Source organism: Phalacrocorax aristotelis, unplaced genomic scaffold (assembly GCF_949628215.1).
Source record: "Phalacrocorax aristotelis unplaced genomic scaffold, bGulAri2.1 scaffold_85, whole genome shotgun sequence".
In the NCBI taxonomy this organism is placed as follows: Eukaryota; Metazoa; Chordata; class Aves; order Suliformes; family Phalacrocoracidae; genus Phalacrocorax; species Phalacrocorax aristotelis.
Window position 1 is genome coordinate 223,660 of NW_027441196.1, and position 21,983 is coordinate 245,642.

Here is a 21,983-nt window from a genome sequence, read left to right on the forward strand (position 1 = left end):
GACAGAGGGAAGGAAAGGAGGAGTCATGTGGCCACCTTCTTGCAGAAGGCACAGAGCAAGCCCCTCTGCCGGGACAGGAGCACCTGGGCGCGGGCGCCCCGTGGGGCACAGCTCAGGAAAGCACCACTCCGGCCTGCCTCCCCGCCTCACAGTGGCCACAGCCCTGGTACCCGCGCAGCACGCAGGGAGGCAGGGCCTCGGGACGCCTCCAAAGCTGGGAAGGCTGGAGGCCAGAAGGAGCCTCTGCGGTCCACCTGGTCCAACCCCGCTGCTCAAGCAGGGCTGCACAGAGCCAGCTGCCCAGGACAGCGGCTAGATCGCTTCTGAATAGCTCTGAGCAGGGAGACTCCACAGCCTCCCTGGGCAACCTGTGCCAGCGCCCACTCATCCTCACAGTCAAAAAGTGTTTCCTGATGTACAGAGGGAAACCTCCTGTGTTTCAGGGCGTGCCCGTGGCGTGCCCTCTGGTCCTGACACTGGGCACCACTGGAAAGAGCCTGGCTCTGTCCTCTTTGCACCCTCCCTCAGGTTTTAGACACATTCCCAAGATCCCCCCCGAGCCTTCTCTTCTCTAGGCTAAACTGTCCCAGCTCTCTCAGCCCTTCCTTGTAGGAGAGATGCTCCAGAGCCTTCAGCATCTTTGACCACACTCTTGCTTTTACTCTACAAGTGCTGCCAAAGGGGTGGCCGCAATGTGCTCACAGTCAGCTCAGAAGGGTCAAGATGTCCCCTGCGGAAAGGGGCTTGTGAGGGTCTCTCACACACCCCCACACGCTCGTGCGCGCACACGGACACGCGCACAAACGCGGACGCCAGTGCCAGCATCCTCCAGTCGCTCGCACGCTGGCACTTGCTGGATGCCCTCAGCCTGCTCTGGGCCCTAACACGTCACTGAGCCAGGCGTTCACGCCACAGGCGCAGAGGGGGCTGCTGAGAAAGCAGGTGCCTCCTCGGCCACAGCGGGGAGCACAGAGGACCTGAGCTGGTCCTGACCCTCCACAAGACCCTGGCTGCTCTCACTGATCCTCTGGGCCACAGACAGCCCGGAGCCTTCCAAGGAGGCAGGACCCGGCTGCCCAGCCTGCCTGCCTCCACCCTCCGGCAGCGGCCTCATGACCTGATGCCAGGCAGTCCTGCAGCATGGCTCTTACCCTCCAAAATGTCACACAGGTAGCAGTTGAGGGTTTGCACCAGCTCATCAGTGCCCCTCTCTGTGCCGCTCCTCTGTATGAATTTCTCTGTCAACGTAGTGAAAGCTGCAACAGGAACACCCAGAAATCAGGAAACGCCCTTGTGGGCCAAAGGACCTGCCAGCCAGTTCCACGCTGCCCGGCCTGAGAGCCTGTAGGTCACACCTTCCCATGCCCCAGCTCAGTGCTGCTGGCAGCAGTGGTTGACCACCCAAGATAAGGCATCCCGCTCTCTTTGGGCATCTCAGCAGAAGAGTGCAGCAGTGACAAGATGGCCCCTCTGTATGAGGGGCAGGGGCAGGGCTCCAAAGGGCCTGCTGTGTCCCAAAAGGGCTCGCGGCCGTGGTTGCTCCTCCCTGCTCGCCCCACCTGATATATCCGCAAAGAGCAGCACTCCGTCGATAGGCTGAGAGTAACAGTTGCTCTGAAGGGAGTCCTCAGCAAGGAGACCGGGGAGGAAAGCTGCTGCTTTCTCCAGGTCTGAGTGGTGGTATTTCCTCTCCCAGGCAGAAGCCATCATCAGCACCCTGTGGCACACGGGGTACCTCAGGAGGATGAGGACCTCGCCGCTCAGTGCGAGTTGCACACTGAGCCTGGAGCCTCTGCGCGGGACGACTGACCCTCTGCACCCACAGCGGTGGTCACAATCGCCTGACAGTGACATCCTCCCTATGTCATCGCCTGCTGAGCCACAGTGACACACGCTGCCTCCCAGGCAGCCAGCGCCACCCCACTTCTCTGAGGACAGTGCCGAAGGGAGGCGCTTCAGCGACCTGTTGCTGAATTTGCAGCTGCTTCCCCCCTTCCCCAGGACCAGCTGCCTCCGCACGCACAGCTCGTTGCTAGCACTGGTCCTTTCCCCTGCAGCTACGCAGCCTGTCGCCATCTTCCCAGTAGGCTGGCTCCTTTCTTGCTCCCTTACTCCCTCCTCAAGCCCCGAGGTGTCCCACCTCGGACACGGGAGCCCTCCAGCTCTCCCTTCCCTCCATCCGCACAGCGCCTGCGACGGACAGCAGCCTGCCTCTGGCAGAGCCAGCAGCTCCTGAGCTGCCACGTTCCCTGGGCTGGGTGAGAGCTCCAGCACGTGAAGCCAGGCCCCTCACCCCTGACGGCAGCCAGGGTTTCCCAGCGGAAAGGGAGGCCGGGGCATACGCGCAGGCGGCCCCACAGCTGCCAGACGGCAGAGGGGAGGCCATCAGAGAGACCGTGGCGGAGCAGCAAGCAAGCCTCCCGCAGCTGCACGACCGCATTCTCGGCTGTGCCGAGGCGCTGTGCCCAGGTGCCACCACTCTCCCCGGATGATGCCAGAGGAGGGGGGCAAGGGCCATTCACAGCGAGTCAGCAGGAGATGCTGTGCCTCCTGGGACACTCGGCACCACCCGCGTGTCCTGCCTCCTTAGCTCCTGCCACGAGCTAAGCTACATGCGTGTATATACATATACATAGGCAATTGTTTGTGGCACAGCCACAGCCTCCTAGCTGAAGGCACGACTGGCCGCTGAAGGAGATGCCACACATACTGACGCTCCCAGCTGCCAGCAGGGAGGCCATTACGTACAACCAGAGGGACCCCAGTCCTGCTTAACGTCTGTGCGAAGAAACAGAAGCTTTTGGACCAAAGGGCGTGGCACGGCTGTGAGCTCAGCATGCCTGATGTTCCTGCGGTGGCCACGGGAATTCTGTGCTCAGGATGTGCCAGGGCAAAGCTGCATATGCAGAGCTCCTGCAGGTGACTGAAGCCCCTGCCATTCTGCAGTTCCCTAAGCGAGCTGCAATCCGCCAGCAAACTCCGGCCCATCTCAGTGAGCACACCTGTAGCCGTGCCCACAATTCTGGAGTCTGCCACAAACTGAGAGGGGCCTCAGCGTGAAGCGCAGGGAACCTCCACACGCCACAGACCTACAGAGGAATTCAAATTATTATCACAAGTGGTAATACAGGATCAATCACGCCTAGACCAACTTTTAGCAGCACAGGATACTGTGCGCTGTATGTACATTATTGAATAACAGCTGCTGGATTTTTATGTTTTATAGGGTTTTTATGTATATCAAGAGCAGAAGAAATTAAACTGCTAGAAACTAGATAAAGACTCATTTAAAATTTATTACATTGAAGAAGGCAATGTAATCGGAGTGGCTAACCTCTTGGCTCCCACGCTTAGGCAGAGGACTGTGAACTAAAAGGATCTGGGCTGTTGGATTCACTCTCTTGTGTTGCTTTTTAAGGACAGATGTGTTTTTACAGTGTTGCAGTACCTTACGAACTCGACTTATGACTTAAATAATGAAAAGCATTGTGTGACCCTGACAGTCAACTGAAAAGGATGGACTGCTTGGAAAATCTCATGCCCTAACTATTGCACCAGTTCCTCTGGAGGGCATGAAATTGAGGCAGACAGAGGTACATCTGGTTGACGCTGCCCAGCGCTGGCAGTGTCCAGTGAGCCTGCCCAGCTCCACACCATCACCCACCAGCTGGGACAGCCCACCAGTCTGGGAGGTGGTGCCAGGGCCCATCGGGCCAGGCGCAGCTGGTGCAGCTCCACAGTGGGGTGCTGCTTCCCCCTGTGTTGCAGCTCCCTCACGGGGTGCAGCTCCCCACCATGGCTGCTCCCTGTCCCCCTGCCTATGGATGCGGACAGCAGGCGCTGACAGGGACGCTGGTGCCCCACCACCTGATGGGGCTGCGATGAGGGCATAGTCCAGCAGGAGTGCCCATATCCCACGGGCTCCTATGTGCTGCACATCCCTACTCCACCCGGCCCCCCGCCACACGGGCAGCAGGCAGGCAGCAGCAGGCAACAAGTGGGCAGCAGCAAGCGCAGGGCATCTGAGGACACCAATGTGCCCACCTTGGTGCTTGAGTGACGCAGCAGCTCTGGGGATGCTGGGGGACAAAGTGCCCTGCACCCGCTGCCCTCCTGCCCACTCCGACTGCTGCTGATCAAGAAGGCACAGAGCATGGATCCCCGTGACATGCTACCCCACGACAGGCTGATGCACCCTCCCGTCGATTCCCTGCTATCCCTCGGGCCCTTGGGGGGCTCATGGCTGCACCCACCCTGCTGGAGGAGCAGGAGCAGCCGGTGCCCATCACACCCGAGCAGCGGCCCCAGCGGGAGCGCGTGAAGACGCCGGCCCAGGAGCAGCAGGAGTGGGCGGCCCTGCAGGTGTCACTGGGCCACCTGCAGGTTTTTGTGCAGAGGGAGATCGACATGCAGATGGCCGACGAGCACAGCTACCCATAACCCACCGGCCCAGCACCGGCCCCCATAGCACCCATGCGCAGAGGAGATCCGGAGGCAGAAACCTGCACCCACCTGCTACAGCCCCAGCCTTCCCCCAGATCCCCATATCTTGCTGAATTCATTAAAAGAGTTGGGTGTTGCCTTTGCAGCACCTCTCTCTGCCTGCCATCATTTGCTCAGCAGGAGGGAGGGCAGGGCGGTTAATGCAGCCCCTGCCCACCCCACGGGTGCCTGAGCTGGGATCGGGATGGCTTACATACATATTTTGTTCTATAAGATAATATTATTTTATCTTGGTAAATACTAGGTTGATTAATTTGGAAATAAATATTTTGATATTTAGAAAGAGGAAAATATTTTTATATAATTTGTATTACATATATGTCTATGTACAATATAACAGACATACCTATAAATACATACATCTCTATAGGTGCCTATGTATCCCCCCACAGAATACACAGAGGGAAAGGGGAGGGGGTGTCAGGGAGGGACTGGGATGCGGGGGAGGGGTGACATGACCCCAGGGGCCCAGGACTCACCGCAGTTCCTGCTCTCTGCACTGCCAGGCACATGGCACAGCTCAGGCACTTCTGTCTCTGTCTGTCGGTCTGTCCCTCCCTCCCTCTGCTGCAGCCCCACTCACCCGACTGCCTTCCACCTCAGGGAACCCACGGGTGCCTCACAGCTCGCACCCCAGGAGGCCGCCCCGAGGCACAGCTCAGGGAGGCCGGAGCGGGGCCCAGGCCCAGCTGGCTGCTGCCAGGACAGGCCCGGGGGCGGCCTGGGGCTGCGGGACAGGCCTCGGGCCACGGGCTGGGGCCGGGGCAACATGGCCGCCCGGCAGCCCCTGCCCCAGGGCTCCAGCTCCCAGCATGCCCCGGGGCGCGCCTTCCCGCCGCCCGACCCTGCGCGGGCACCGCCCCCCCAGCCCGAGCCCGCCGCCCCCCCGCAGGCCCCACGGCCGCCTCCCCGGGGCTGCCCAGGCCCTGCTCCGGGACACCCGCTGGGCGGGGAGGGGGCAGGGGGGAGACAGCAGCAGGCAGACACACAGAGGGAGCAGGAGAACAGGGCGCAGCTGGGCAGGGAGTGGAGGAAGGAAAAATCCTGGTAAGGAGCCGGCAGAGGGACAGAGGGACGGAGCGAGAAACAGATGGAGGGCAAGGGGGCAGCGGGGCTCCGGGCGAGGGAGCGGGACAGGGGGTCAGAGAGACGGTAAAGGCACCAGGAGAGCGCAGGGACAGAGACGTGGCAGAGGGAGCGGGGCAGGGGGACAGAGGGGAGAGGGGCGGAGGGAAAAGGCAGCGGGGAGAGAGAAAGGGGGAGGCCGGGGCGCAGAGCGGGACACAGGGCGAGGGGAGGGCGGGAAACGACCCCGAGAGACTGAGGCAGAGAGGGCTGTGGGTCAGGACAAGGAGGCGCAGAAGGGCACAGCAGCCGCGGCCTCCAGGGTGGAGACGCAGGAAGAAGAAAAGCAGACAGGAGCAGGACGGAGGCCCCGAGAGCAGCAGGGCCAGCTGAGTGGGGAATACAGGCGGGAGAGAGGGCACAGGCTGCAGGACACAGGGGAAAACAGCAGCCAGGAGGGAGGACACGGCAACAGAGAAAGGAGAAGGCCAGGGAGCGGGAGAGAGGTGTAGGGAAAGGAAAACAGAGTAACAGGCTACAGGACAGACAGGGCGGAGTTAGACAATACAGGCTGGGAGTCAGAGAGAAAGAAAGAGAAAGAGAAAGAAAGAAGGAAGGAAGGAAGGAAAAGACAGAAATAACCAGTGATGGGCTAAAGATAGAGAGGGAGGAACTGAAAAATGGGGTCAGGGAGCCAGACAGAGAGCGATGGGGAGAGAGCAAAAATAGCAACTCTGGGCAGCTGCCCCATTTCTCGATCACTGGCCAGGAACTGCATTACCGGGAGCCTTCAAGAAATGTGCTGCCTGTAAAAGCCCTGCCCTGGGCCCAATCCTGCGTCCTAATATTGGTGACCAGCATCGCCTTGCAGAGTGGCCAGGACTGGTTTTTTTGTTTGTTTCCTTGTTGGTTTTGCTTTTATTTTTTTTTAAAAAAGTACTATTTTAGCTCTAAATAGAACCTGCAAGGAAAAAGGAACCAGGCGTACCAGGTCAGACACGTTTAAAGGCTGACCCCATTCAACAGCCGCACAAACCATCAATCATTCCTGCTGCAACACTCCACTGCCTGCCTGCAGATACAGGCAGCCGCCCTGTTTCTAGCACAGTCCCTAGGAGCAGCACCATGGTGCAGCTCTACAGCCATACTGCCTGCAAAATGTTAAGCACAGCTTAATTCTGGAGAGTCTCCCCTCTTTTTAGGCCTGCTGGTTAAAGACTCCTCCATCGAGAGGTGGCTCAGGACCACACCAGGGGCCAGCAGCGCTGCTCTCTGCATCCCATGGCAGCGATGGGCAGGGAGAGAGGTTGTCAGATCCCGGGGTGAGGAACAAGTGCAGGGTGTCAGGGTCACCCTGCCTGGATTTTCCCAGCAAAGCCCCAGCTGGTGCCGGCCCCGTGCTGCAGTCCCAGGGCCGAGGCTCAGGGAGCCGGGCATTTCTGGGGGCGCTGCACTCTGCTGGGCCCCACTGCCAGCTGCCGGCTGCCCTGGGCTTCCCTCCCCATTGTCTCCAGCTCTGCTTTCTGACCACAGAATGCCTTGCCTGCTTCCCACAGCCGTCCTGACCCATGTCTGCAGCTTGTACATGGGGTCCATGTCACACAGCTGACTTGGGGGTGGTGGGTCTCTCTCGTGGCATTCCAGGATTGGGGACAAAACAAACCAAATTGCTCCTTTCAATCTTTGTCCCCAGGGACACCCAGTGGAGACCTACCGTGCGCAGGACAGCGTCCTTCAGGGATGTGACAGCCGATTGCAGAGCAGCGCTGAGACCCACCTGACGGCAAAGGCGCCTGGTGACCTGCTCTTCCTGGGCCCACCAAAGCAGCCTTCCTCCAGCCCTGGTTTTGGTGAGATCTGGAGGAGCACAGAGATGTTTCTCCGGCATCCAGGCCTGAAGAGGTTTTCCCAGTGTGTCTGTGAGAGATCCTGCTCCCAGGAAGCACCTCCCCATAGAGCAAAGGCCATACCCAGCCACCCGTGCTCGGTACGGCTGCCCCAAGGGGCCTCGCAGGGAGGACGGGTTCATCTGCCCTGTGGCTCTGGCACAGAAATGATGAGCCGTAGCCCCGTGGTCATGGCTGGCCGGTTCCAAGGCTCCAAGTGCCCTTTCACCGGGAGTGTTGAACCCCGGCACTTTTTCAGGGTGGCCCTGGCCCTGGAGAAGCAGCGAAGGAGCAGATGGCAGGCTGCCTTGCCCTTCCTGCGCAGTAGTCTGCCGGCCCTGGTGTTACGCTCTTGTCTCTTTCAAGGTTAGTTCGGGTTGCCACAGAGTACCTGGGAGCTCCACTATTGTAAGCATCCAATCCTAATCTGGGAACAGAGCAGGGCCTGGAATCTGTAAGAGGGTCAGGGGAGTTGGTGGGGAAAAACGGCAGGTATTGGTTCTTCCCAGTTCCCCCTGAGGGCTGCAGCAGTTCAGCGAGCTGGAGAAGGCAGCAGCCTGAGAAGAATTGAGCCCTTTGAGCAATGGCACATTCTGTTCCCCTCCAAAGGGGAAGATTTCAACCCTTCATTTCAATAGTTCAGCCTTGCAGCAGCTGTGATCTCCTAGAGGACATCCCATGGGGCTGTTCCCATCAGTCCTCGCCGCTCTTCGCTCTGCAGATTTTCCAAGGGGCAGTCCCTGGGAGCGATGGGAGTTCAAATGTACAGCAGCAGAGCACCAGGGACTTGTGGGTCTTCCCAAAGGCTTGCAGTTAAAGGGTTTTTAAATTCTGCAGGAATGTAAAGGATTTGTAAATGCTGCTGCCCTCCTATTTCAAGTTGGTGGCGGCAGGGGCATTGCGGCGTTCTTTCCCACCTTCTTCCTTTCAGGTGCCAGAAGTCCTGCACATCCTCCACAGCTGCATGCAGACCATGCGACAGAGCACCCACAGGCCCCTCCTGCTCCAGGCGGTGCGTCTCCTGGCCCGCTTTCACCATGAGCCCGTGGTGGACAGCCTCCTCCAGAAGCGGCTGCCCGTGGACAGGTCTGTGCACTCCCACCTCGCCCCACTGTGGTTAAAGACAGACCCTGTGGCTTGCCTGGGTCCTGGGTGAGGGGGAATCCAGTGGAGAAGAAGGTCGCTTGCCTCCCAAAAGGTCTGAGCACTGCAAGGCTGTGTGCTCCCGTCTCGGGAAGGAACCAGGCATCATAAGCCCCACTGCTGATGAGGAGAGCGTTTGGCCTCTAGTGAGGGCACCGCAGGTACCAGGGATGTGAGCTCAGGGGTGAACGTCTCTTCCCCTGCAGGGACGCGATGGAGCTGTGGAGGACCTTGGGGAGAAGCGTCCTGGGGGTTCAGGTCCTGAAGTACTTAACACAGAAATTAGAGGCAGCGGGAGAGAACAACCCTGGGCCCCACTCCTCCGCTCACCAACCGGACCACAGCCAGGCTGCTCTGGAGTCCCTCACGGTATGTTCGAAGGCAGAGGCATCCCCGCAGCTTTGCATCCGCTGTCTAACTATCAAATGCCTGGGGGGACTGCACAGGGGCGACGTGCCAGGGCGTCTCAGCGGTGCCGCTGTAGAGGGGCCGGGGTGCTTCGCTGCTGTCCCTGGCATGAGACCTGCAGGCAGCAAGAGCCCCCAGGGGAGGCAGAGGGACTGCGCTGGTGGGCAAAGCCCTTGTTTAACAGGTGGTTCTTGGCTGGATTTCCCTGTAGCTCCCCCGTGCCATCTCCGAGGTGGTGTTCGTGCTGCCAACCGAGGAAAGGGTCCGGCGCCTGCTTCCCCGCCTCCTTCCAGGCCTCCTGGGTGAGGTCAGCAAGGTGCTGGGGGAGGAGATGCTGCTCCCCCCTTTGAGATGCCGGAGGGGACTCTTCCTCAATGTACCGAGAAGTGAGGACAAGCCGTGCAGGTAAGGAGCAGGAGGGGCAGGGAAGTTGGGGAGCTTTACTTCCCCACCCAGGCGTGTTCGTCTGTGGTGCTGAGGGAGCACTTTGGCCTGCCCTGTTTCCTTGGCGTGGCGGCCGGTTCAGGGCTGTCTTGGCTTCTCTTCTTTCCTGGAGAACCACCTGTTCCCAGAGAGGAAGGGGTTGTGGGGTTGGCACCACCAACTGCTCTCATCCTGCCTCCTGTGCAGCCTTGACGGCAGCGTGTCCTTCTTCTCCCTCCGCTGACCGGGCAGAGACCCTGCGTGGGGTTGGCCCAGCCCACAGACGGGGAGACCCCTCCTGGCCCGGGGGCGGTGGCCCAGCTCCGGCCATGGCCATCTGTGGTCTGGTGTCCTAGAGACTCAGCTCGTCTAATCTGCGGCCTGGCAGGGCATGACCAGAGGGCTTGGCTGTAGCAGCAGAGATCCTGCCTGTAAAATCTGTCGGTGGGCGGACCCATTGGGTCACCTCCTGACAGCACTGGACTCTGCCCCCGCTCCTGGTCCTCAAGAGCTGGGGGAAATTGGAGCTATCTGTGACCTGCAAGTCCTGCTGCATAAAATGCTGGCGAGACGAGCCCTCAGGGAGCGCCTTGGGCATCTGGCATCGAGTGAGCCCAGGGACCCTGCGCTGCCAGTGGCTTGAGGCATGGCAAAGGATGAAAATGTCCATTTTCTGAGAGCTTTATGGACTTGAATGCTACCAAGCGTCATTTCAGGGGTACCTGGCCTCCAGCACGGGGCCGTGTGGGATGAGCGGAGCAACACCTCCCACGGCGGCAGAGCTTTTTAGCTCCACCACAGCAAATCTTCCCCAGAAGTGCTGCGATTTGCGATGTCTTTGGGCTTTCTTTTTGCCAGCCCTTACCGTGAGGCTCTAGAGCTGGTGCTGAGCAGATGCATGGAGAAGAGGTGGCTGCTGCTGCTACGGAGGCAGGGAGCGTGGGCATTTCTCGAAAACCCGCGGGCTCATGCCGATGGTGTGTGCCTCCTGACGAGGTGAGACCCCGGGGCTGCGCCTCACCGTCCTGTGGGCGGCTGTGCCCAGGGAAATGGCTGCCAGGACCATTCCCGTGTGCCCAGGGAGCTGCCTTGCAGGGCTGAACAGCGCCCGCGTCGGAGCAGGGGAAGTTTTGGGTCGTGGCCTGTGCTCTTGCCGCATGACTGTGTGTCGCCTTCTTGTGCTCTATGTGCAGCGTCCTGCTTCGCAACCAGCTCGTCTCAAGGGGAGTGATATGGGCCCTTTCCCAGTGGCTGAACTCCCGCTCGGATAACCTGCAGCTCACGGCAACGGCTTTCTTTGCTGAGGTGAGGCAACAGGGCGGGGAGGAAGGCTTCAGAGGGCTTCTCTTAGGAAAGTGCTGCTTGGGATGTCTCTTCTGAGGGAAGAAGGTGCCAGGAGAGAGTCACCGTCCAGTGGATCCAATGGATCCTCATTTCTTTGAAGCCCATTCGCGTGCTGTGCCTGGGCTTGGCTGGCACCCTGGCACTCACGGGCATGTTGCTTTATTGTAGCTGATGAAGGACCCCCCGATGATGGAGAAGAAGTTCCTGGAGAGTGTCCTAGGCGTCTTGGTGGAGAGATCACAGCACGGAATCAGCGCTGTGCGGCAGATGGCAGCGAGAGGCCTGGGCAATGCAGTCAGGAGAGCACCCGAGGAGGTGAGACCAGCTTTTCCCTTCTCTGACTGCAGCCACTCACTGGCAGGAACCTGGTGGAGAGCTGCACGGGGCTTTGAGAGCTTGGCCAGGCTAGCAAAGGCAAACGGGGCTCTTTCCTAAGGCCACGCTCCTTTCTCTGATGTCCGCAGGGTGGCAAAGGGGGACCTGGCGCCAAACAAGGCTTCCTGGGCTGAGATCCCCTCTGAGCCGGTTTCTAGCAACTTCAGCCCCTGGCAGATGAAGGGTTCCTGACCAAACACTCTTGCCCGTCAAGGAGTTAGAGCCCCCTAACAGTTCCCCCGAGGGGGCCCAAGCCTGTGCTGCCCTGTGCATCTCCCTTGGCCTCAGGAGGAGCTTGGCCGGCTCACTGCGACCAAGGAGCCTGCAGGCAGCTCCCCCATGTACCAGGGCTTGAGGCCTTGTAGGACAATCCCGTAAGAGCTCAAATGGCCAAACCGGCCTAACCCTTCCCACGGGTGGGGTCTGCACAGCACCCTGCGTGGGGATCAGAGGCGCAGGCAGGGCTGCACGAGTCAGGGCTCCCAGCACCTGAAGGGACTGCCTTTATTAGCCTCTCTTTCTCTGAAGTGCTGGCTCTGACAAAGAGCATGTCAGAAGAGATCTTAGAGAGTCTCGAGCCCCTTTCCTGAGGGGATCAGAACAGGCCAGCGCCTCCTGGTGCAAAACATAAGCAATGGTAAAGAGGCGCTGTTTGGGCCAGGACTCGTGAGAAGCTTGTGGGGTCTTTGGCTTTGCAGGTGCGAAGGCACAAGGAGGCCATTCTGGAGGCGCTGCAGAGGGGCCTGAGGGACACCACCTGTCCCGAGGTGGCTGCTGAGAGCATGCTGGTGCTGGCTGAGGTGGTGAGGAAGCTGAAGGCAGAGGGCTTGGGGTCTGCCTTCAAAGACGTCGCCAGGTCCACCAAGATGTTCTTTGAGGCTGTGAGTGAACCAACTCTTTCTTCTGCTTGTCTGAGAGGTGGGGGCGGGGAGGGAGGCGGGACGGTGTGTGCCCAGGGCCTCCCCGTGCTGCGTGGAGGCTCTCTGCTGGCTGAACATCTGCTTGGACCCTTTCCCCCCACTCTTCTGCGGGTAGGGTGGGCTGTGCTGTCAAGTGCCTGTGTCTGCCCCAGGACGGCAGGGTTTCTCGTGCGCTCCTGTGGTTTCCCAGGCATTACATGGCTCCCCTGCCAGAAAGGCTGCTTAGGTGCCCGGAGGCTCCCTGTGTATTGGGAGTCACTCCGGGACTCACGACCTAGGTGGCAGGGAAGGAATCTGGATGAGGTGACCTTCTTTCCAAACCATTGTTTTCCAAAGCACTGTATTCAAGCACACTGATTTACCGATCCCTGATTCTTGTTCTGGTTGTTTACGTACTGGTTTCTTGAGGGTGGAAATGAGTGGACGAGAGCTGTTTCTTGGGCTGCTCTTCTCCACGGGCAGCGCGCGATTGTTGAAGTGGCGTTGGTAGGAGGTGCCCTCATTACCCAGCTGACAGATGGGGTCTGTGAGTTGCAGGAGCCAGAGGTCCTTCGCTCCTCGGCCTTCAGCCTCTACGCCGCCCTGGCCTCCTCCGCCTCAGGGAAGAGATCATTCTTCGCCAGGGAAGTGGCGGAAACCTGGGTCAGCCTTCTCTTGCACCTCCGGGATCCTGACCCTGAAGTCTCCAATGCAAGAGCCCCCACATCTCATTTGCAAAGCCGTAGCAAGCCGTAGAAAGGCATAGAAAGCTGCCTGGCGAACTGCTGCAGCCAGTGCCCTCCCTGCCCGGAGACTGCGTCTGGGGCAGCCCCCTCTGCTGGGGGGGTGAGCTGAGCAGAGCTCAGCTGGACGAGCTTCCTGGCAAGGACCCCACCCGCTCCCACAGGGGAGGAACGACGTGGCTCGACTCTCTTTTTCAGGTGTGCAGGACCGCTCTCTATCTCTGCGCTCCGTTTTTGGGGCCAGAGCGGGTGCAGGAGACCATCATCACCTCCATCGGTCTGAGCGCAGCCGAGCTGCAGTACGAGGTTTGCCATTGCCTGGTGAGTGAGCTGTGCCCTGGGGAGAGGTTGCGGCCGCAGGGCCCTTCCCCAGAACCGAGAGGGGAGCATGAGGTGACATGCCACGGGTGGGCAGGGTGCGAGCCGGGTAGCTGGTGCAGAGGCACGGCCACCCCTTCTGGACACCTGCGCTCTCTCTCTCGCTCCCTCTTTTCTCTCCCTTTCCCCTTGTGGCCCACCCAGCCAACCGGCCGTGGGTCAGCAGAGGGGTCTTTTTGGCCAGAGAAGAAATTGTGCCTCTCTGCTTGCCCCTAGGTCAGAGATGCCCCTGCTGTGCTGGAGAGGCTCCGCAGCATCGCCAGGAGCCGCCACCTCGAGAACGGGCAGGCGCTGCACTCTGCCACCATTGCAGTCCTAGGTGAGAGTCAGGGCTGGGGCCCGATGCTGTGCTCCTCCCTGCCAAGATGGCCACGGTGGCCTGCGCTTTCCCCATCTGCCCAGGGAGGCCAGGGCTGGGGCCGGCCTTAGGAGGGCTGCCACAGAGGGGTTTGCCGAGGGCTCAGTGCGAGCGTAGGAGAAGGGCTGCAGAGCGGGTGCCGGTGGGGAGGCTGGACCCCGCACGAGGCGACGCTCAGCTCTGGCGGCTGCTATGTCGCGACTGTAAAGTTCTGATCTTTCTAGCCTTCCCCTCCAGCTCCCCAAGCACGTCCCAGGTGTAGGGGAGGGCCACAAGCCAGGGCTGTGGGGCAGTGCCTTGACACTCACCTCTTTGTCCCATGCCTTAGGAGACATCCTGGAAAAAGCAAGAGGCCTTAGCGGCTCTTGCCGGCAGCAGGAGTGAGGCTCCTATTCTCAGGTAGGTTTGAGCAGAGCCGAGCTCTGGCTCTGCTGGTCAGGGAGGAGCTTGGAGGCCTGGCAGCAAAAGGCCTGGCTCGGAGCAGGAGAGGAGCACCCAGCAAGGGCAGCTCCTCATCGCCCCTCCCGTGTCACTGCAGCTTCCTATTGCCCGCGGCCAGAGGCAGACAAGATCTTCTGCGACTGTGACAGTGACCACTGCGAGCCGGGGGTACTTATGGCAATAAACCTCCTTTGACCGCCACGCCGATGGAGAGTGATCTTTCTTTCCTAGAGGCGGGGGGCCGTGCCAGGGCCGTGCCAAGGCCTGAGGGGATGCACCCACAGGTGCTGAGGGAGCTGGCTGATGTGACCACAAGGCTGCTCTCAGTGACCCTTGAAATGTTGCAGCAACTGGGGAAGGTTCCTGAGGACTGGGAGAAAGCAAATGTGGCTCCTGTCTTCAGGAAGGGCCAGAAAGAAGATCCAGGGTGGCACAAGCTGGTTGGCCTCACTTCAGTCCTTTGGGACATGGGGGACCACAGGGGTTTGTTCACTTTGGGTTTAGGTAGTGTTGTGACACCATCTCCCATAACACCCTCACTGAGGAGGTGACAAAGGTCGAGTCCGATAAGAGGCTGTGGAGGGAGACTGAAAACGTTCCCGTGGATGCCCAGAGGGCTGCAATTTGTGGCACAAAACCCCGTGAGAGGATCGCTCACTAGCGGTGTGCCAAGTTTGGGCAGCGGTGCTGATGCAACGTCCACTCCTCACAAGTGATGAAGACACCGTGGCAGAGCACGCTCTCAGCTAGTTGGCAGGTGACAGGGTGCCACAGTGCTAAACCCCCTGACTAGGGTCGTTGGGAGACTCCACATGAGGAGGGTTTAAGGTTTTAATATCAAGTTTACTTATTTGAGGATATTTGATGTTGTAGGGGATTTTTACTAAGAGAAGCGCTCTCTACTGAATATACCGAAATCACATGATAGTGAAATCCCAACAGAAGCAGAAGAGAGCAATTGCACTCTACAGCGGAATCAGATGGCAAATAGGATTCCCATTACCTATCTCCATATGCTCACTGTCAGGATGCTGGGTGTCCCCAGTCGCCAGGAAGGAGTACATGGGTTTAAGGCAGCTGAAGCCCATTTCTCTCTTCCAAGTATATTTTGCCGGCTTTTTGACTTTTACACTCTATGCTGGCTTGGGCCACCTACCACCACATATACACTTCTCCCATGCTGGTCTAGCTGGCTCAGGGCAATAATACTTTCTAATGATTATTTTAGGCAAGACCATTACGTAACTACTTTACCCACTCAATTGATACGTCCATGAATCGACAACAAAAGGCGCCATCCAGTCCCCTTGGTGTTGAGGCAAGTTCTGCTTGCTTTACAACAGCCATAGTCACCTCCTAACATTATTTTCTGAGCTCCGTGAGCCCATCATCCTTGCCTAGCTTCTCCAGTGTGGGGTTTGTTTTGGTCAGTCACATAGGAGCCGAAGGAGCAGCCACCACAACAGCCAGGCGTAACAGAGCTGGGGAAGCCCTGGCCGTGAACGACTTGTTCTGGCAAAGTAATTGCCTCTTTAGAAGAAAAGGTTTTACACTGTTCGAATCAAATACAAACAGTTCTGCATAGAGAGGGAGCGAGTCATTTACCTACACCAAAATTAGGGGCAAAGTTTCTTTGGATCTCCCACCTGAGCCTCTTTTGTATCAAATTCTCCTTCTTGTCTCCCATCCTCGTGTGACGCACAACAGCAAAGAGCCTGGGACCATCGTCTAAAGAACCCCCCATAGGAACGGGTAGGCTGCCGTGGGGTCCCTCTAGGCGGTGCAATACCCACGCTTTACAAACCCAGCCTGGAGGCAGTCTTCTAGAACTGCACTAGCAAGGATTGCCTCAAAGGGGCTAAGCCTTTCCCTCGGTCTCCTGGCTCTGCTTCCGTTCACACAGCCCAGGATGGCCTTGGCCACCTTTGACTCCAGGGCGTGCTGGTGGCCCATGTGCCATTCACCGTCCACCAGGTCCCCAGGGCTGCTTCCACAGAGCAGCTCCAGAGCCAGGCAGTGCCCAGCCTCTGTGGCTGTGATTTGTTAGGCTGCTGCAGGGGCAGGGCTTTGCTTTTCTCCCTGCTGAAATTCCTAAGGTTCATGCCAGCCCATGCCTCTCGCCGGTTGAGCTCCCCGGGGCTGGCCGCTTTCCCCCAGAAGGCCATCATCTGCAAACTTGACGAGCGTGCCTTCCATCACCTCTTCAAGGTCACTGATAAAGAAGTTATACAGGACAGGTCTCCAGATGGACGCATGAAATGCTCCTGTCGGTACTGCTTTCTAGTTAGAGTATGAACCACTTAGTCACAAGCCTCTGAGCCCAACCGCCCCTCCGGCATTTGACCCAACTGGTTACCCAGGCATGGTGACCAGAACTTGCTCACCTGGATGCACGGCTATTGTTGGGGATGCTATTGAAAGGCTTGCTGAAGTCAAAGTCAAAGATGCCTTTTCACTTCCTCTCCATGACCTTTCAGAGATGATACGGAGCAGCCCCACTATGACTTTGGCCTGCTCTCTTAGCCCCTTTGGCTGCAGCCCCTCTAGCCCCCCAGACTCTAAGAGCTTCCGTTAAATAAACCACCCCTGAATTGCTCCTTGCCCACTGCTGCTTCTGCTTCTTCTCCTCACACCCTGCCTTGATGCACACAGGCCTGGGAGACCCTTCTCGTGGAGACTGAGGAAAGGAAGATTTCTGAGGATGCAGCTCTGACCTACCTGCACCTCCTCTTCCTATTTCATCTGCTCGATTCGGCAGCAGGCCCGCGGTTTCCCTTTTCATCGCCTTACTGTTAATGAAGCAGTAGCAGCTCATCACTCTGCCCATACCCTCACTTGCAAGCGTCTCTCCTAGGGAAGCCAGGGACGTGACGGACACCCGGCTGCACCCTACGACACTCCGAGGTCTAGAGAGAGACAAAGACCCCAAACCTCAGGAAATAAGACACCGAAAAATCATAAGTGAGATCGAAGGGTTGAAAGAACCAGGACGGTCAGCCTTGAAACCTTGCCTAGAGAGAACAGAAAGCCCCTAAAGCAGAAAGATGGGAATAGCTGCCCTGGGGCTCACCATTGCTCAGGCAGAAGCTCTGCAGAGCTGCTCCCCAGCCCCTCGTTCCCCAGGCTGTCTGTATATCCCAGGTTGCCATGCCCCAGGGGCAAAATCAGGCACTTGCCCTCATTAAACTTTATACAGTCGGTGATTGCCCAGCTCTCCAGCCTGTCCAGGAGACATGGTAGTGTTAGGAGATATGGTAGTCTCGGGTTGACGGTTGGACTTGGTGATCTTAGAGGTCTTTTCCAACCCTAATGATTCTGTGATTCTATGGTCTCTCTACAGGGCCTCTCTGCCCTCGAGTGCCAACAGCTCCTCCCAGTTTTGTGTCGTCAGCAAGTTTAGTTAGTATTCCTTCAAGCCCTGCACCCAAGGCATTTACCAAGAGATTAAAGAGTACCAGAGCCAAGATGGAGCCCTGTGCAACCCCACTAGTGACTGGCCGCCAGCCCGATGTAAGCCATTGACTATGACCCTTTGAGCCCGACCCATCAGCCCATTGCTCACCCACTGCATGACGTGTTTATCCAGCTCTGTGCTGGACAGTTTGTCCAGGAGAAGACTGTGAGAGACAGTAGCAAAAGCTTTACTGAAATCCAAAAAGATCACATTGGCCGACTTCCCTTGTTCAGCTAGGTGCGTGACCTCATCATCGAAGGAACTCAGATTTGTCGTCGTTGCCCATTTGTCGCTCCAATTCATCCTCTCCCCCCAAATCCATACCCTGGCGGGCCTGCCTCAGGCCCTGGCAGGAGGGCTGGAGCAATGGCCTTGGGGGGCGACGGGGTGGTTTCCGTTTCTGCGAGGCCTGGAGGGTGCTGGGCCGTTCCTGCAACACCTTGCTGGCCGAGTTGGACAGCCACGCGGGCAGGGGCGGAGGCGGCGGGGGCGGAGGCAGGCAGGCCGGGCGGCTGTCCGGGCCAGTGGGGGCTGGTTCCCCCCTGGTGCCCCATGGCTGGCGGGCCGCTTTCCCAGGCACACGTGATGGCTGCTGGTATCGGGTCCAGCTCTCGGAGGGGCTGGGGGGGTCAGTCCAGCTGTCCGGGCGTGAGGGGCAGCTGCTGGTGTCGGACCGGGCTCTCGAAGCTGCGGCGAGGCGCCTGCAGAGAGAGGAGGCTGCTGAGGCCCTGCCACGCCTGCGGTGCCCGGAGGGTGTGGGGCAGAGCTGCGCGCCCCACGGGGTCTGGGAACCCGGCTGCATGTGGGAGCTGTGGGCACGGAGAGCTCTGTGCAGAAAATGGGGCGCCCCGCACCCCTCGGGTGGGGCTCTGCTCCCAGAAGCTGAGAGCTGGGAAGGTTTGTCACCACAGCCTGAGCTGCTGGGACACCTTGGCCAAGGGCAAGCTCTGGGATTTACAGCATCACCTAGCAGGGTGATTTCTGCCGCTAGGCTCACTGGCGGGGAGATGTCACTATTGCAGTTCTCTCTTTCTACGGCAACGTCATGCCTTGTTGTTACTTCCTGACCTTCCTCTGCCTATGTCGGTCACTGGCTCTGCTCTTGTCCAAGCAGGGTCCCTTTTAACCCACATTTGTCTCAGTAAGAAGGGGTTACAGAAAAGAATGCCCACGAATTGAGAGGCCAGTTAAAACTCAGCTCTCCAGAATACCCTGCCTCTAAATGAGTCTCAGCAAATAGCAGCCATCTCATGCAGAAGTTTGGCAAAAGACCTCCCAACGACTCACCGTCTTCTCTTCCTCCACAGGTGGATCAGACAACAAAAAAACATCCCAAGCAGTATGGACCCCAAGACCGCCACGGCACCTTCTATGCAGAACTTCTGGAAATCCTTAGGATCCGTGTCGCTTGAGCTTCTCTTGCCATCCACACCTGGAGGAACAGTTCTGCACGTTACTGTGTCCTGCGTGCTACTGGTAATCTCACAGGAGGCCTGACGTTGCCAGGAGATGTTTGTCCTCACTTTGTTAGCTTCTCTGAACCAGTGAACATCCTGGGGCTGCAACGTTTCCTTGGTTTCAGTAGAAACCAAGGAAAGTCCCAAAGCCCTTGCAAATCAATGCACTCTGGAGCATCTCTTTCTCCTCTCACCTCTGCCTACACTCCGGGATGGCCATAACCCAGTTTTCCCCGTGCCATGGGTTTGCTCCCCCTTCTTGGCTACCCTTCCCATTTGCACACAATTTCTTTGGCGCTCGCCCACCCTCGCTCTCCGAGGCTTGCTGGTGCCGCTGCACGGAGACTCTCTCTGACCCGTTGGGACAAGCTGTCCCACGGAACAGAACTCATGAGGCCAGATGGAGAGCACATGGGGGAGCGCAGCTCTTTGACCAACCGCCCCTTTGAGCAGCACGGACAAAACCCATCCCTGCATCGGGGAGCGCCACCCCCAGCTCTCCCTCCCCAGCCCAGTGCCCACACCCCGAGGGCATGGAGTCAGGCCCTCTCAGGAGACACCTGACCCTTGTTCTCCCCCTTTGCCTTTTCTCCAGCGTGGGCACGCTTGCACGCCTCCACTTCTCAGGAGTTGTCTCCCACCTATGGCCCCTGCAAGACTGCTCAGTACCTGCACTCTTCTGAAAAAATTCATACGTCCTGGCGCGGTGGGCTTCCCCGGGGTTGGACAGCACTGCCAAGAAGGAGAGAAAGGAAAAGCCTCAGCATGGCTCAGGCCCACAGGATGCAGAAGGATGGTGCAGGATCCCTCTGCCCCAGCAGCGAATCCCTTTGGACCCCAGTTCACAGGAGGGATCCCCCTCTGTTGTGCCCAGGGCCTCTGGGGACTCACAGCAAGCTCGGGGTACTCAGGGAGGGACATTTGATTAAGAGTCGTCTTTCCCATCATCTACTGAACGTGGCTCAGGTGGCCTTGCTCCCAAAATTGCAGAGGTCTGAAAATCCTGTGAATGGGCTGCGGTGGGAGGTGAGCATTCCACCACATCCGCAGAGGGTTACCAGCATCTCTCTGGCCCGCTGATGGCAATAACCACCGCAGCCCCGAGACGACCGTCATCCTCAGAGAGCCGCTCCTGGCTTCTTTGAGAACACTAGCTCTGTACTAAGGGTTTGGCTGCCGACCCAATGTGCAGTAGCGGCACCAGGGGAGGAGCCTGCAGACGCCCAGCGCTTTTGATATGTGACCCTGGATGACTGGGGGGCAGCAAGTACTTGGCATGCCTGTTGATTGAATTGCTGCTGTTTTTTCATCAGAGACTGGCACCGCGTGACCGCCTCCTTCCTGAAGCGCCTCCTTCCCCACAGTCTCACGGTCCATCTCTTTAGAAAGAGGGTCACTTTAATGAGAAGCAACCGTTCCTCATCAGGAGCGTGGTGTTTTCAGGAGGCAAAATACGTTAATAACACTTAGAAACAAAGCCTGGGCATTTGGGGGTGCACCTCGTCTCTAGTCCGAACTATGTGTCATTCGCAGAGAAAAATTTAAGCACTAGGCACTTTCCAGTTTACCAGTAGACAGCAAAAGCTGACCTACTGAGAGCCTAGGAGATTGCATGGCATCTTCTTGTTTGCACTTAGTTCATTTTCGGCAGACTTCAAGATGATGGTAAATGACTTTGTTCAGAGAGGACAGGAAGATGCTGCACCCAGTTCCGCTGGGGAAAGAGCCCTTTGGAGAAGCACGTCCCATCATGCCAACTCCATCACACGGTAAGGGCAACAGACACAGACGGCAGGCTGAACCCCAAGCTCTTGCAACCATGTTCTGGGCACTTTCACAAGTGGCAGCAAAGAGCCCACAGTCCCCCAAAACAAGAGGAAAACCAGAGCCAAGTTTTCTAAAACACAGCTGGAAACAGACAGCTAAACCACCCAAGGCTGAAGTCACAGCCCCTCATTTTAGCTGCCTTCAAGTTAGCTGTCGGGCCTCAAGCTGGGTGTGCAGCTCTCACCTGCCCCTGACCGTGAGGTGTCACCGAGAGACCTCAGACATCAAGGAGGACAACGGAGCCGGCTGGAGCAGGCTCCCATCCTTGCCAGGCATTCCTGCAGCCCCGGCAGGGTCTGCCGGTCTCAGCGACCCCAAAGTGCCTGCGCATCCTCATGCACACCATGCATGGAGCTTTCGGGAGAAAGGATTCCTTGGAGCTCACACCAGCTCTGAACTCAAGCCCAGAGAGCCCGCGGGCTTTGCAGCAGCCACTGGGAGCAGCAGAGGCTCGGAGGGGCTGTCAAAGACACCTTCGCAGGGCAGAGTATCCCAGGGCACATCACCGAGCCCGAGCCGTGCCCTCTCTGCTCTTCTGCGTGTCTGAGCATTGGCCAAGAAATTGTTGAGTAAAATTTCACATGAACAGCATCTTCAACCCTAAATGCACATTCCTTGAAGTGACATACCTGTGGGATCATCCTGAGGCTCCCAGAGAACATCTGCCTGAGGCGCCTGGAGACCATGGCCTGGAGGCACGGCTGTAATCAAGCACATTTCCATTAGCTGTTGTGATCGACTTCTTTCCCAGTGACCTGCAGTGACTGGAGGGGGGTCAGGTAATGACACGGGTGGAGATTTCCAAAGCCGCAGAGGGGCCTGAGTGGCCTGTTGGCTGGCACCTGGAAGCTCTCAAAATACTGTTTCCAGGCCGTGTGCCACACGCCTCAAGCACCGGATGGACATACGGCCCCTTGGGGATTTCTTACTGGGAGATCTCTACTGTGCACAAAAGAGGCCAACGTGGAAGCACTGGAGGGAAAAAATGGTCATTTGCACATCTCGTGGAGAAGGGCCTGCTGGGCAGTGGGAGTGCCCCACCGCTGCCCCATCTGTTCCCCCGGGCTGAGGGCTGGGGCTGTGTGTCGGGGACCTGGGTTTGCCAAGGAGAGCACTGCAGGGCTAGAGCAGGAATGCTCCCGTCTTCCTGAGCGGATGTCTCCCCAGGAGAGACATCCCCGAGGCTGAAAGCTGGACCCAGCTGGGGAGCGGCAGAGCCACGGCCCCGGGCACAGCTGTCACCAGCCCGGCATAGAAGCGCTCCCGAAGGCTACTGCCT

General features: G+C 58.4%; 1 protein-coding gene and 1 long non-coding RNA gene across 2 annotated transcripts; both read left to right on the forward strand.

Moving 5' to 3' along the window:
- Nucleotides 1-8,255: 8,255 nt before the first annotated feature.
- On the forward strand, nt 8,256-12,802 carry LOC142051037 (maestro heat-like repeat-containing protein family member 2B). Its single transcript, XM_075080251.1, has 8 exons — nt 8,256-8,540; nt 8,804-8,966; nt 9,217-9,410; nt 10,287-10,424; nt 10,622-10,733; nt 10,941-11,087; nt 11,846-12,028; nt 12,605-12,802. Exons 1-8 carry the CDS (start codon nt 8,311-8,313, stop codon nt 12,800-12,802), a joined length of 1,365 nt encoding a protein of 454 aa, XP_074936352.1. The 5' UTR covers nt 8,256-8,310.
- A 168-nt stretch (nt 12,803-12,970) lies between these two features.
- Nucleotides 12,971-14,157, forward strand: LOC142051046 (uncharacterized). The gene is made up of 4 exons (XR_012658266.1): nt 12,971-13,110; nt 13,384-13,486; nt 13,854-13,924; nt 14,064-14,157. It is a non-coding gene; the product is annotated as an uncharacterized LOC142051046 (long non-coding RNA).
- The last annotated feature ends 7,826 nt before the right edge of the window (nt 14,158-21,983 follow it).

Bases quoted from the DNA above. Each gene is read 5' to 3' on its own strand.
- LOC142051037 (XM_075080251.1), top strand. From the start codon at position 8,311: ATGCTGCTGCCCTCCTATTTCAAGTTGGTGGCGGCAGGGGCATTGCGG. The intron at 8,967-9,216 runs GTATGTTCGAAG...ATTTCCCTGTAG, and splicing joins CTGCTCTGGAGTCCCTCACG to CTCCCCCGTGCCATCTCCGA. The intron at 12,029-12,604 runs GTGAGTGAACCA...TGTGAGTTGCAG, and splicing joins CCAAGATGTTCTTTGAGGCT to GAGCCAGAGGTCCTTCGCTC.